The 13,129-nt window shown below is 39.5% G+C and overlaps 1 protein-coding gene across 1 annotated transcript; it reads left to right on the top strand.

Moving 5' to 3' along the window:
* The first annotated feature begins 12,068 nt into the window (after positions 1-12,068).
* Positions 12,069-12,735, top strand: LOC141391221 (MD-2-related lipid-recognition protein-like). The gene has a single exon (XM_073964135.1). It carries the CDS (start codon positions 12,145-12,147, stop codon positions 12,598-12,600), a length of 456 nt encoding a protein of 151 aa, XP_073820236.1. The 5' UTR covers positions 12,069-12,144; the 3' UTR covers positions 12,601-12,735.
* Positions 12,736-13,129: the final 394 nt, after the last annotated feature.

The following is a 13,129-nucleotide window of genomic DNA, read 5'->3' as shown; positions in this document are numbered from 1 at the left end:
ACGCTACAGACGGGACGGGGCGGAATATGTGATACCCTACACCACTACCACTGTGCATAAGCTTTTCCCTCGTAAACATTTCTTTTAGGGAGATACTAAAGTTTTCACCTATCTGGCTTTTATACCAAATGACTTACGACGAACTGAGCCAAAATAATTAATATGTGACTACTGTCGATATCTACTTGGTACTGATTGAAAGCTGGTCTGCTTGATTAGCATTTTACATGTCAAAGTAAAAACTTTAAAATATTAAAATTGTGGTAGCTTAGCGCCTTTCGCAATAACTCTGATATTTTATCATAAATGCCACATTTTGTATTAATTTAAAGATCAGATGGTTTAGTTTCATTATCTCCTCTTGGAATATGTCCAACAGAAGCAGAAATATCTGAAATTGAAATAAAATTCCATAAATTGGATATTGAGATATTCCAGCGTCTTTTTTAACATCAAAAACATTTCACCAAATTTGGTAACGCAATTAGGAACATTTTATAGCTCAGAATGTCTTCGTTGTTGAAACGCATGCAGCCAAAGCTGAGATACTCGTCAGTACAATTCAAATAAAACAAGTAAGAAAGTATCAGTCAGTGCTGACGGAGATATACCCTCAGCCACTGACAAAAAACAATAAAAACAAAAAAGACAATTCCAAACACAATAATTATGCCGTATATAAAATATATAGATTTTGTATCACGAGTTTGCTTTAAAATCTGTACGAGTACATACAATAATGTGAGGCTATACAAAATCAATGACATATACCAAACATTTTTAGTAACCAAACTTATTCATAGAAGAATCAAAATATTAAATTACGTTAAACTAAGTTTGGAAGAAATTTTTGAAAAAGTTTTAGTGGTATATTGCACAATAGTAATTTTAGTATGTGCCGCCAGAGCTTTGGAGCTTTTGGGCCATTATCTCAGGAGGTATTGACTTGCTCCGGAAAAAAATTGTACCGTTGTAAATGAGGCCTCTAGAACAACCTATTGAAAAAAGAATCAAAACGATGCGAGGAGCTCTTAAACTTCACTTGTTACGAATTTTGTGTGGGACGTACCCGAAGGAGTGGACCGATATAGAACTTATTCCAACCTGATATATGACTGAATGAAATAATACGATGATGAAAATCTGCCCGAATCAAAAAATCTCTGCGAGAATTATTTTGCGGATTTGTCATTTTGTTTGGTGCCGTCAGGGTTTTCTTGGAGCTTTTAGGCCAATATATGAGGAAGTATAGACTTGCGCAAGAAATAATTGTACCGTCGTAAAGGCAGCCGCAAGCATAACCTACTGCAGAAAAACGATCTGAGAGGAGCTCCTAAACTTCACTTTATCCCAATTTTGTGTGGAAGGTACCCGAAAGAGTGGACCGATATAGTCCAAATTCGAATCCGATCTATATCTGGAAGGAATAATACGATTTACAATGTTTGGACCAAATCGATTGCTTCATTGGAGAATTATCGTACACACCATTTTACAGAAAAAAATTTGAACTTTTGTGGGGGAGGTATCCTAAGGGGAGGACCGATATGGGCCATTTTAGAAGTTAAACTAAGTTTGGACAAAATATGACGAATGCCAAATTTTGGACTAAATCGGTCTATCAGTTCGAGAGTTATTGTGCTCTCCAACTAATACATATGGTGTCATAGGTTTTTTTTACAATTTTCGGGCTGTTTTCCCAAGAAGTATGGACTTGCCACTGAAAAAACTTTTACTGTTGTAATTGAGACAGCAATTGCAAGTTGCTTCAACAGAAATCAAAATTAGTCAAGAGCAGGTCTTAAAGTGAACTTATCCGAAATTTTGTGTGGGAGGTACCCGAAGGAATGGGCAAATATAGTCCATATTCAAGCCTGATATCTGGTAGATATATTAGGATGCGTAAAGTATGGACCAAATCGGTCCGAACATTTTTGAACTTTTGTGGGGGATATACCTGAAGGAGTGAACCGATTTTATCTTCGAACTTAAACTAAGTTTGGACAAAATATTATAAAGGCCAAATTTTGGATCGAATCGGCAGATCCCTTCGAGAGTTATCTTGCGCTCCAACCACTACACACGGTGTCATAGGGTTTTTTTTTAACCTTTCAGGCTCTTTTCTCAGGAAGTAGGGTTTTGCCCCTGATAAAACTTGTACCCTCGTATGGGGGGCGGTGAATACAAGTTGTTACAACAAAAATCAAAGCGATTCGTGAGCTGCTCCTAAACTGAACTTTTCCGAAATTTTGTTTGGGAGGTACGATCCTCATCTAAGTCTGGTAGAAATTTCACGATGTGCAAAGTATGGACTATATCGTGCGCACAAATTTTCCGAACATTTTCGAACTTTTGTGGGGGAGTTACCCGAAGGAGTGAACCGATATGGCCCATCTTCGAACTAAGTTTAGACAAAATATTACGATACCCAAAATTTGGTTCGAATCGGTTGATCCGTTCGAGAGTTATCGTACGGATTTCGTCCAAACATACTTTGGGTCTAAAACCATTTTTTCGATGAGGCACATTTTGTCTGTACGAAAGTGTATATACCCTCGTTAGCATAAATGCTGAGGGCATAAAAACAGAGGTATTCGCCTAAGAATAAAAGTTTGGATATTTGTTCATATAAGTTTTTTTGCCCATTTCGACTCTTGAATATTATCGGACCATCACCAAACTTAATATGCTTCTTCGTCTCTGGAGCCCTATGAATCACTAAAATTTATTGACGATTCTATCGAAATTGCCACCTGTAGCGTGATTACAAAAAATGGAAAAATTGAATGCATTACCGACTTTTGCGATATCTTCGTTGTTTGACCACCTACAACAACCTACTTTGCAACAATGTGAAGGAAATCTTATCTTCTTCCATTGACGGGCTTTTCTTTTGGAGTACGTCTACTAGAAGCGATGATATTCGCATATGGCACTATGCAACAATGCAAACAACTTCTAGTATGCATTTTTTGAATATACATATTGAGACTACTAAAACCCTCGCTGGGTTTTGTCCAGTCAGATCCAGTTCGGATTTTATGGCCTCATCAAAACCGGGCTAAAATTACATTTTTTTGCCCTTATCTGAAAAACGAATAGGAATTTGGCCTTGATGTCTTTAGCAATATTGTAGCCGTACAGAATTAGAACTTATCTGGCTAACAGACAGTCCATGTACTGTTCTTCTCCTTATAGGGCATCAAAATCGATAAATTATAGAAAAATTTTACATAATTGCTAGAATTCGGGTCAGTAGCTGCTAAACTATTGGGAGTTGAACCATGTAACCTGTTGCTAAAATCTTCCAAATAATGTTCTCAACAATTCTTCAGAAATTCTGAAACTCTAAAATGTTTATTTCATGTTGTTTCAGCCCTTTTTTCTATCATTTGAAATATTTATTAAATCTTCTTTAAAAAAATATACTAATAACAACAACAGGAGAGTTGGCATACATTAAAACGTATATTTTTCCAAAAGAAAACTTTAAGAAAGGTTTAACAGTTTTGGAGATATGGTGCGAAATGTATACAAAATATGGCATTTTTAGATGTATTATAAAATTTGAGACAGTTTATGAAGTTTTTCGAATTCATTATTTCTCCAAATATTTTATCCTTCCCTTATCTACAAATTTGCTTCAGAAGTCAGAAGAAGATTCGCATTGGTTTCAGAGATATAGCCCTAAAAAGTAAATATTTAACAATGTTATGATGGGGCCATAAAATCCAAGCTGGATCTGACACAACAAAATTCACCTAGGAGTTTTGTCGTTTAAGTCTCTAATTTCAAAAAATCCTCAGTTCAAATTGTTTGCACAAGATTACCTTAAAAATGTTGCACAGTGAGAATTAAACTTTCGAAAATGGGGATAACCTATAAAATCTGTTAAAAAATGTGTGAGTTATGTTATGTTTTGTGTTTTAACTTTTTGGTTTTTTAGGCATACCCGTCTCTCCGTCAGTCTGTGGTAATCAGTCTAGCGTCCACAAAATTGTGATAGGATGCTGAAACATGCGTCTTTTGTTTGCGATCACGTCATGTTCGAAGATGGACTATATCGGTATACGTTTTGGTATAAGTTTTTTTTTAAATGTTACATTTTTTTGTTAATTTCAAATTAGTTAACAAATTAAAACAAAATATTCCTCCACAAAAGTTCAAAATTGTTCTGTAAAATGGTTGGAATATGGACTATATCGGTCCACTCCCTCGGGTACCTACCACTGATAAAGTGAAGTTTAAGAGCTCCTCTCGGATCGTTTTGAAATTTTCTTTCAGTAGGTTGTCCTTGCGGCTCCCTTTACGACGGTACACTTGTTTACTTGCGCAAGTCCATACTTCCAGAGATATTGGCCTAAAAGCTGCAAGAAACCCTGAAGGCAACAAACAAAATGACAAATGTTTGGTATATGTGATTTGGTATAGCCCCACATTACGGTACCTACAAATTTTAAAGCAAACTCTTGACACAAAATCAATATATTTTATATACGGCATAATTATTGTGTTTTGTTTGGTTTTTTTTTTCTTGGTCACTGGCTGAGGGTATATCACCGTCAGCACAGCTGACTGTTACTTTCTTACTTGTATAGCTTTTTTTTTACTAATTGGTGAAATCACCTCACTTTGTGGAGTTCCTTCATTTGATGACATAGTATTTTCCAATGTGGCACTGATGACTACTAGAGGATGGTTTCACGCCGATGTTATTTAGAGCTTTTTTTACTCTAAGGGCTTTTTCAATAATCCTAGAAAGTTGATGTACGTTTGGAAGAAATTCCACGACGTGCCAAGTTTTGGTCAATTTCGATACTCAGTTCATCAATCACTAATTATCATCAATCAACGCAGTAACGGACAACCGGATCCGATGCATACATATCAATAAACTGTATTTTTGCTACAACTTTGAGCTTTTGTGAGGGTGGAAAGTGTGGACCGATATCGCACATTTTTGAAATCTTGACCATCCAGCTATTCGCATTCCACAATGCTACCCGAACTTATACACCGTTTTAGCTCAATATTGCTCATTCTCATAACATGGTTCTTCGAAAACTGTTTTTTTTTCTAACACATCAAGTACTACGCTATCTGCTTTCGCAAGTGCCTATCTTTCAGAACCACACATGGGTAATATCACTGTTTGTGGTCTGTGTTTTTTACCAGATGTGTCTTTAAACTGTCCACTTAGCATAAAAATATATGTTGCCCAATACTATTCTTTTTTTTCTTATCTCACAACTGATGTTGTTTGTTGTATTTATGGCAACGCCGATGTAGATGAAGTCTTTAACTGTAGATGTACAGTTGGACCTAGTTCTGTACACATATTGAGCCTCAATACCACTAACTTGGTCTTACCGCCGTTCACTACCAGACCAACATAAGCCAATTTAGAGGAATCAATCTACGCATGCCCTTCAGGTTTAAACAACTCATGAACAACATCAATAGCCTTGGCGAAAAAATCACGATTAGCCTGAGAAGAAACCTAACTTTTTACCTATTCGACGAAAACAACCAGATGAAGTTATCTACGTCAATTTAAAGTTCCCATTATAAACCTGTAATCATTACTCAACCACATACTGTACTTGATGACAATGTCATTGCATTGACTTAATGTGGTAGAAGGCTCATTTGTTGCCGCTGTCTGTTGATGCTGTTGTTGTCATTATTATTGCCATAATAACAACACATATTAATGTTGCTGCCACCACATACACATATACACATTGATGTTGTTGATAGCTGTAATGGCTGGTTGGTGGTGGTTGTGATATTGTTGTCATAATATTTTGTGTCCTTTTAGCACTTAACAATTTTCCACACTATATGCGGCAGTTGAGAGAAAATGACAGCAGTTAAACAAAAAGAAAAAAAAACGAAACAAAATGAAATGAATTGAAATATAATTTTTGTTAAGTTATGGTAGTAGTTGGTTTTTTTTCAAAGGATATTGTGTCGAGCATGTGCATATGCATTTGTTAGAATTATCCTTCTAATCTAATGGAATGCATACTGCCAAAGAAAAGAACAAGAAATTACAGGACACATCTTAACATCTTGTGCTGTCTTCCACTAAGTGTTGAGGACTTTGGACAGTGTTGAGTTCAGCCTTGGTATTACCAGTCATTGCTTAAATGTAAACTTCAATGAGTCCTTTTTGTTTTCTTATTTTAGCTATTTAGTTGCCAAATTGTTAGCATATTTCATAACTTGTCGTGCAAAGGATGTTCAGTTCATAAAAGTTAAGGTTGATGTTTTCTCTGTTAATATTATCGCAAAAGATAGGAAAAGCTTGCAGTTGTATAAATTCAATTATGGTGCTATGAAGTCTCTTCTATATTGAAGACTACTGAGAGGAAACAGGTCTTCCATCTACAGAAAACCTCCAAGAAGTAGTTTTTCTACAGAAACAACCAGAGACCTTCATTTTATAAGAGACCACCAAGAGGTATTCTTTCTTTAGAAGAACACCAAGCTATCTTATATCTATAGAAATCCACCAATAGGGATCCTATTTACGGAAGACCGCAAAGGGGACTTCTATCTTCAGAAAACCACCAAGAAGTCTTCTATTTATAAAAGATCACCAAGATGACTTCTTGGGGTCCTCTATCTACAGAAGACCACCAAGAGGTCTTCTACCTACACAAGACGACCAAGAGGTCTTCTACCTACAGAAGACCACAAAGAGGTTCTCCATCTACAGAAGACTACAGGAGGTATTCTACCTACAGAAGACCACCAAGAGGTCCTTTATCTACAGACGACCACCAAGAGGCCCCCTTTCTTCAGAACACCAATAGGTCTCATATCATGGTGGAGGTCTTCTATATAACGAAGAGCACCAAGAGGTCCTAAATTTACCAAAGACCACCAGGAGGTTGGTTATCTACAGAAGACCGCCGGGGTGTCTTCTATCTGCAGTAGACCACAAAGAGGTTCTCTATCTACAGAAGACAACAAGAGGTCTTCTACCTATAGAATACCACCAAGAGATCCTCTATCCACAGAAGACCACCAAGAGATCCTCTATCCACAGAAGACCACAAAGAGGTCCTCTATCTACAGAAGACCGCAAGAGGTCTTAACCTACAGAAGACCCCTAAGAGGTCCTCTATCTAAAGAAAACCACCAAGGGGTCCTCTATCTACAGAAAACCACCAAGAGGTCTTCCACTTACAGAAGACCACCAAGGGGTCCTCAATCTACAAAGACCACCATGAGGTGTTCTACCTACAGAAGACCACCAAGAGGTCCTCTATCTAAAGAAAACCACCAAGAGGTCTTCTACTTACAGAAGACCACCAAGGGGTCATCTATCTACAGAAGACCACCATGAGGTCCTTTATTTACAGAAGGCCACCAAGAGGTCCTCTATCTACAGAAGACCACCAAGAGGTCCTCTATCTACAGAAGATCACCAAGAGGTCTTCTACCTACAGAAGACCACTAAGAGGTCATCTATCTACAGAAGACCACCAAGGGTTCCTCTATCTACAGAAGACCGCCAAGAGGTCTTCTACCTACAGAAGACCACCAAAAGGTCTTCCACCTACAGAAGACCACCAAGAGCTCCTCTATCTACAGAAGACCACCAAGAGGTCTTCTTCCTACGGAATACCGCCAAGAGGTTTCTTCCTACAGAAGACCACCAATAGGTCCTCTATCTACAAAGACCATTAAGAGGTGCTCTATCTAAAGAAAACCACCAAGGGGTCCTCTATCTACAGAAAACCACCAAGAGGTCTTCTACTTACAGAAGACCACCAAGGGGTCCTCAATCTACAAAGACCAACATGAGGTCTTCTACCTACAGAAGACCACCAAGAGGTCCTCTATCTAAAGAAAACCACCAAGAGGTCTTCTACTTACAGTAGACCACCAAGGGGTCATCTATCTACAGAAGACCACCATGAGGTCCTCTATCTACTGAAGACCACCAAGAGGTCCACTATCTACAGAAGACCACCAAGAGGTCTTCTTCATACGGAAGACCGCCAAGAGGTTTCTTCCTACGGAAGACCACCAAGAGGTCCTCTATCTACAAAGACCATTAAGAGGTCCTCTATCTACAGAAGACTACCAAGAGGTTCTCTATTTACAGAAGACCACCAAGAGATCCTCTATCTACAGAAGACCACAAAGAGGTTCTCTATCTACAGAAGACTACAAGAGGTAATCTACCTACAGAAGACCACCAAGAGGTTCTTTATCTACAGACGACCACCAAGAGGTCCCCTATCTTCAGAACACCAATAGGTCTCATATCATGGTGGAGGTCTTCTATATAAAGAAGAGCACCAAGAGGTCCTAAATTTACCAAAGACCACCAGGAGTTCGTTTATCTACAGAAGACCGCCGGGGTGTCTTCTATCTGCAGTAGACCACAAAGAGGTTCTCTATCTACAGAAGACAACAAGAGGTCTTCTACCTATAGAATACCACCAAGAGATCCTCTATCCACAGAAGACCACCAAGAGATCCTCTATCCACAGAAGACCATAAAGAGGTCCTCTATCTACAGAAGACCACAAGAGGTCTTAACCTACGGAAGACCACTAAGAGGTCCTCTATCTAAAGAAAACCACCAAGAGGTCCTCTATCTACAGAAAACCACCAGGAGGTCTTCTACTTACAGAAGACCACCAAGGGGTCCTCTATCTACAAAGACCACCAAGAGGTCCTCTATCTAAAGAAAACCACCAAGAGGTCTTCTACTTACAGAAGACCACCAAGGGGTCATCTATCTACAGAAGACCACCATGAGGTCCTTTATTTACAGAAGGCCACCAAGAGGTCCTCTATCTACAGAAGACCAGCAAGAGGTCCTCTATCTACAGAAGACCACCAAGAGGTCTTCTACCTACAGAAGACCACTAAGAGCTCATCTATCTACAGAAGACCACCAAGAGCTCCTCTATCTACAGAAGACCACCAAGAGGTCTTCTTCCTACGGAAGACCGCCAAGAGGTTTCTTCCTACGGAAGACCACCAAGATGTCCTCTATCTACAAAGACCATTAAGAGGTCCTCTATCTACAGAAGACCACCAAGAGTTCTTCTACCAACAGAAGACCACCAAAAGGTCTTCTATCTACAGAAGACCACCAAGACATCTTCCATCTACAGAAGACCACCAAGAGGTCCTCTATCTACTGAAGACCACCAAGAGGTCCTCTATCCACAGAAGACCACCAAGAGGTCTTCCACCTACAGAAGACCACCAAGAGGTCCTCTATCTACAGAAGACCACCAAGACATCTTCCATCTACAGAAGACCACCAAGAGGTCCTCTATCTACAGAAGACCGCCAAGACCTCTTCCATCTACAGAAGACAACCAAGAGGTCCTCTATCTACTGAAGACCACCAAGAGGTCTTCCACCTACAGAAGACCACCAAGAGGTCCTCTATCTACAGAAGACCACCAAGGCATCTTCCATCTACAGAAGACCACCAAGAGGTCCTCTATCTACAGAAGACCACCAAGAGGTCTTCCACCTACAGAAGACCACCAAGAGGTCTTCTACCTGCAGAAGACCACCAAGAGGTCCTCTACCAACAGAAGACCACCAAGAGGTCTTATCTACAGAAGACCACCAAGAGGTTCTCTATCTACAGAAGACCACCAAAAGGTCTTCTACCTACAGAAGACCACCAAGAGGTCCTCTTTCTACTGAATACCACCAAGACATCTTCCATCTACAGAAGACCACCAAGAGGTTCTCTATCTACAGAAGACCACCAAGAGGTTCTCTATCTACAGAAGACCACCAAAAGGTCTTCTACCTACAGAAGTCCACCAAGAGGTCCTCTATCTACTGAATACCACCAAGACATCTTCCATCTACAGAAGACCACCAAGAGGTCCTCTATCTACTGAAGACCATTAAGAGATCCTCTATCTACAGAAGACCACCAAGAGTTCTTCTACCAACAGAAGACCACCAAGTGGTCTTCTATCTACAGAAGACCACCAAGACATCTTCCATCTACAGAAGACCACCAAGAGGTCCTCTATCTACAGAAGACCACCAAGAGGTCCACTATCTACAGAAGAACACCAAGAGATCTTCTATCTACAGAAGACCACCAGGGGGTCCTCTATCTATAGAAGACCACCAAGGGGTCCTCTATCTATAGAAGACCGCCAAGAGGTCTTCTTCCTGCAAAAGACCACCAAGAGGTCCTCTATCTACAGAAGACCACCAAGAGGTCTTATCTGCAGAAGACCACGAAGAGGCCTTCGACATACAGAAAACCACCTAGAGGTCCTCTATCTACAGTAGACCACCAAGAGGTGTTCTATCTACAGAATACCACCAAGACATCTTACATCTACAGAAGACCACCAAGAGGTCCTCTATCTTCTGAAGACCAGCAAGAGGTCCTCTATCTACAGAAGAACACCAAGAGATCTTCTATCTACAGAAGACCACCAGGGGGTCCTCTATCTACAGAAGACCACCAAGACATCTTCCATCTACAGAAGACCACCAAGGGGTCCTCTATCTACTGAAGACCGCCAAGAGGTGCTCTATCTACAGAAGACCACCAAGAGGTCCTCTATCTACAGAAGAACACCAATAGATCTTCTATATACAGAAGACCACTAGGGGGTCCTCTATCTACAGAAGACCACCAAGAGGTTCTCTATCTACAGAAGACCACCAAGAGGTCCTCTATCTACAGAAGAACACCAAGAGATCTTCTCTCTACAGAAGACCACCAGGGGGTCATCTATCTATAAAAGACCACCAAGGGGTCATCTATCTATAGAAGACCGCCAAGAGGTCTTCTTCCTACAAAAGACCACCAAGAGGTCCTCTATCTACAGAAGACCACCAAGAGGTCTTATCTGCAGAAGACCACGAAGAGGCCTTCGACATACAGAAAACCACCTAGAGGTCCTCTATCTACAGTAGACCACCAAGAGGTGTTCTATCTACAGAAGACCACCAAGAGGTCCTCTATCTACTGAAGACTACTAAGAGGTCTTCTAACTGAAGAAGACCACCAAGAGGTCTGCTAGCTAAAGAAGATCACCGAGAGGTCTTCCATCTACAGACGACCCCCATTGGCAGAAGATCACCAAAAGATATTTTAGCTATAGAAGACCAGCAACAACTCTTTCACTTACAGAATACCACCAAGTGATCTTCTAGCTGTAGTAGACCACAAAGAGGTCTTCCAGCTATATAAGACCACTATGGGGCCTTCTTCCCAAAGAAGGGCACCAAGAAGTCTTCTTGCTAAGAAAGACCACCAAGATGTCTTCCATCTACCAAGACTTCCTCTAACTATAGAAGACCACAAAGAGGTCTTCGTTCTATAGAAGACTACAAAGAGGACTTTATTCTATAGTAGACTGTCAAGAGGTCTTCCTTCTATAGAAGAGCTCTTCGTGGTCTTATAGAATAGAATGCGGCCATGATGCCTTCGTTCTAAATGAACTCACCAAGATATATTCTCTTTTATGAAAGACTAGCAAGAGGCCTTTTTCTTCCTATGAAGTTTTTCCTTATTCAGTCCGCTAACAAGAGGTTTTCGTATTATTGCATACGCCTTCATGTAGAGGGCTGTCAATCTATTGAATACACTTCAAGAGTTATTCTATAAATGTCTTCCAAAAGGAGCTTAGCATTTTAATGCGGCCCTCGTAACATACATTCCTGGAACTCTCACTCATTATTTGTAAAATCTTTCTTTACTGATAAGAAACGAAAAATCTTTTCAAGTTATTCTTAAAAAATGTCTACACTTTCTCACGCGCGCTCATGTACAACAACACCAACAACAAGAATAAGTCAAACTCAACACAAAAATTTTAGTACAATCTTTCTATTTGGGGTCCACAATCTCACAATTTGGCGATAAGCGGTGATCAGTATTAGTCTTATCACAAAAAATACGCTGCTGATAGAGAAAAAGGTCATTTAAAATAATGGAAAAAAAGAAATGGAACACATCGAAAAAACTCTCCACAAATATGCAAAGCAGGCAATATACGGAATGACAATCAGTATTATAAAATTAAAGTAAAAAATATTTTTCAATCATTTTTAAATATTGCTGGCTAGTGATCGGACGTGTTAGAAGAAAACCGAACAAAAAAACGTAAAAACAAAATGTATTCCTTAAAATCGTTGCTAATCTTTGCCATTATTGGTGCTGCCTTTGCTGAAGTGGTACAAGTTAAACCATGTGATGTAAATGATTGTGAATTGTTGGAAGTTCGTGTCGATCCCTGTGGCCGTGACAATCCCAATGCTGCCTGCAGTCTTAGACGCCGTAAACCTGCCACAATGGAATTGGATTTCAAACCAAACTTTGATGCTGATACCTTGAGTGCCTCTTTGAATTGGGTTACTGCCACCGGAAGTGAATTGCCATTGATCACCATGGATAGAGAAGCCTGCAAATACACCACCTGTCCAGTCAAAAGTGGCGAACAACAAACTTACAAAGTACAAATCCCTATGGATAGCAAATTCCCCCTGAACACCTACAACATTAAATGGTCTTTGACAGCTCCCAGTGGAAAGAAGTGCTGTTTCACACATAACATTAAATTGGTGCGTTAAGATATTTCATATGTACATTTTTGAGTGTTATTTTTTAAGAAATATGAAATAAAATGTAGCAAATATATAATAAACAATACATAAAATAAATATTAAAAAATGCGCTGCAATATGTACAAGGTGGCGCAAAAGTAATCTTCCGATGTTTTTTGGCTGTAATTAAAACAAAAAGAAAAAGTTTGATTCTTCTTGTGGATTATTTTTATTTGGTCTTTTAATTTTTTTACATCAAGTCGAGAATATGATATCAGATAAATGACCGCCGCCACAGTTTATTGTCATTTGAGCCCTTTTTATGGAATTTTCCATCACTTTGGCCAAAACTTCCGGTGATAGGTCCTAACATTCTTGGCGGATATTGTCTTTAAGCGCTGAAAGAGTCTGAGGATTGTTGACATAAACCCGCGACTTCAAAAAGACCCACAAAAAGAAGTCTGGAGCGCCTCATCACTCAAGATTATTTTTGATAAAAAATCATCTTCCTCTTGGTGGTGATTAAGGATGGCTTGATCGTATGTTAGACGCGATT

The sequence above is a fragment of the Musca autumnalis genome, unplaced genomic scaffold (assembly GCF_047663935.1).
Source record: "Musca autumnalis isolate F117 unplaced genomic scaffold, ASM4766393v1 scaffold_1, whole genome shotgun sequence".
Taxonomy (NCBI): domain Eukaryota; kingdom Metazoa; phylum Arthropoda; class Insecta; order Diptera; family Muscidae; genus Musca; species Musca autumnalis.
This window is presented reverse-complemented; position numbering and strand designations above follow the sequence as displayed.

What these genes read in the sequence shown, in the direction of transcription:
- LOC141391221 (XM_073964135.1), top strand. Translation starts at nt 12,145, where the DNA reads ATGTATTCCTTAAAATCGTTGCTAATCTTTGCCATTATTGGTGCTGCC.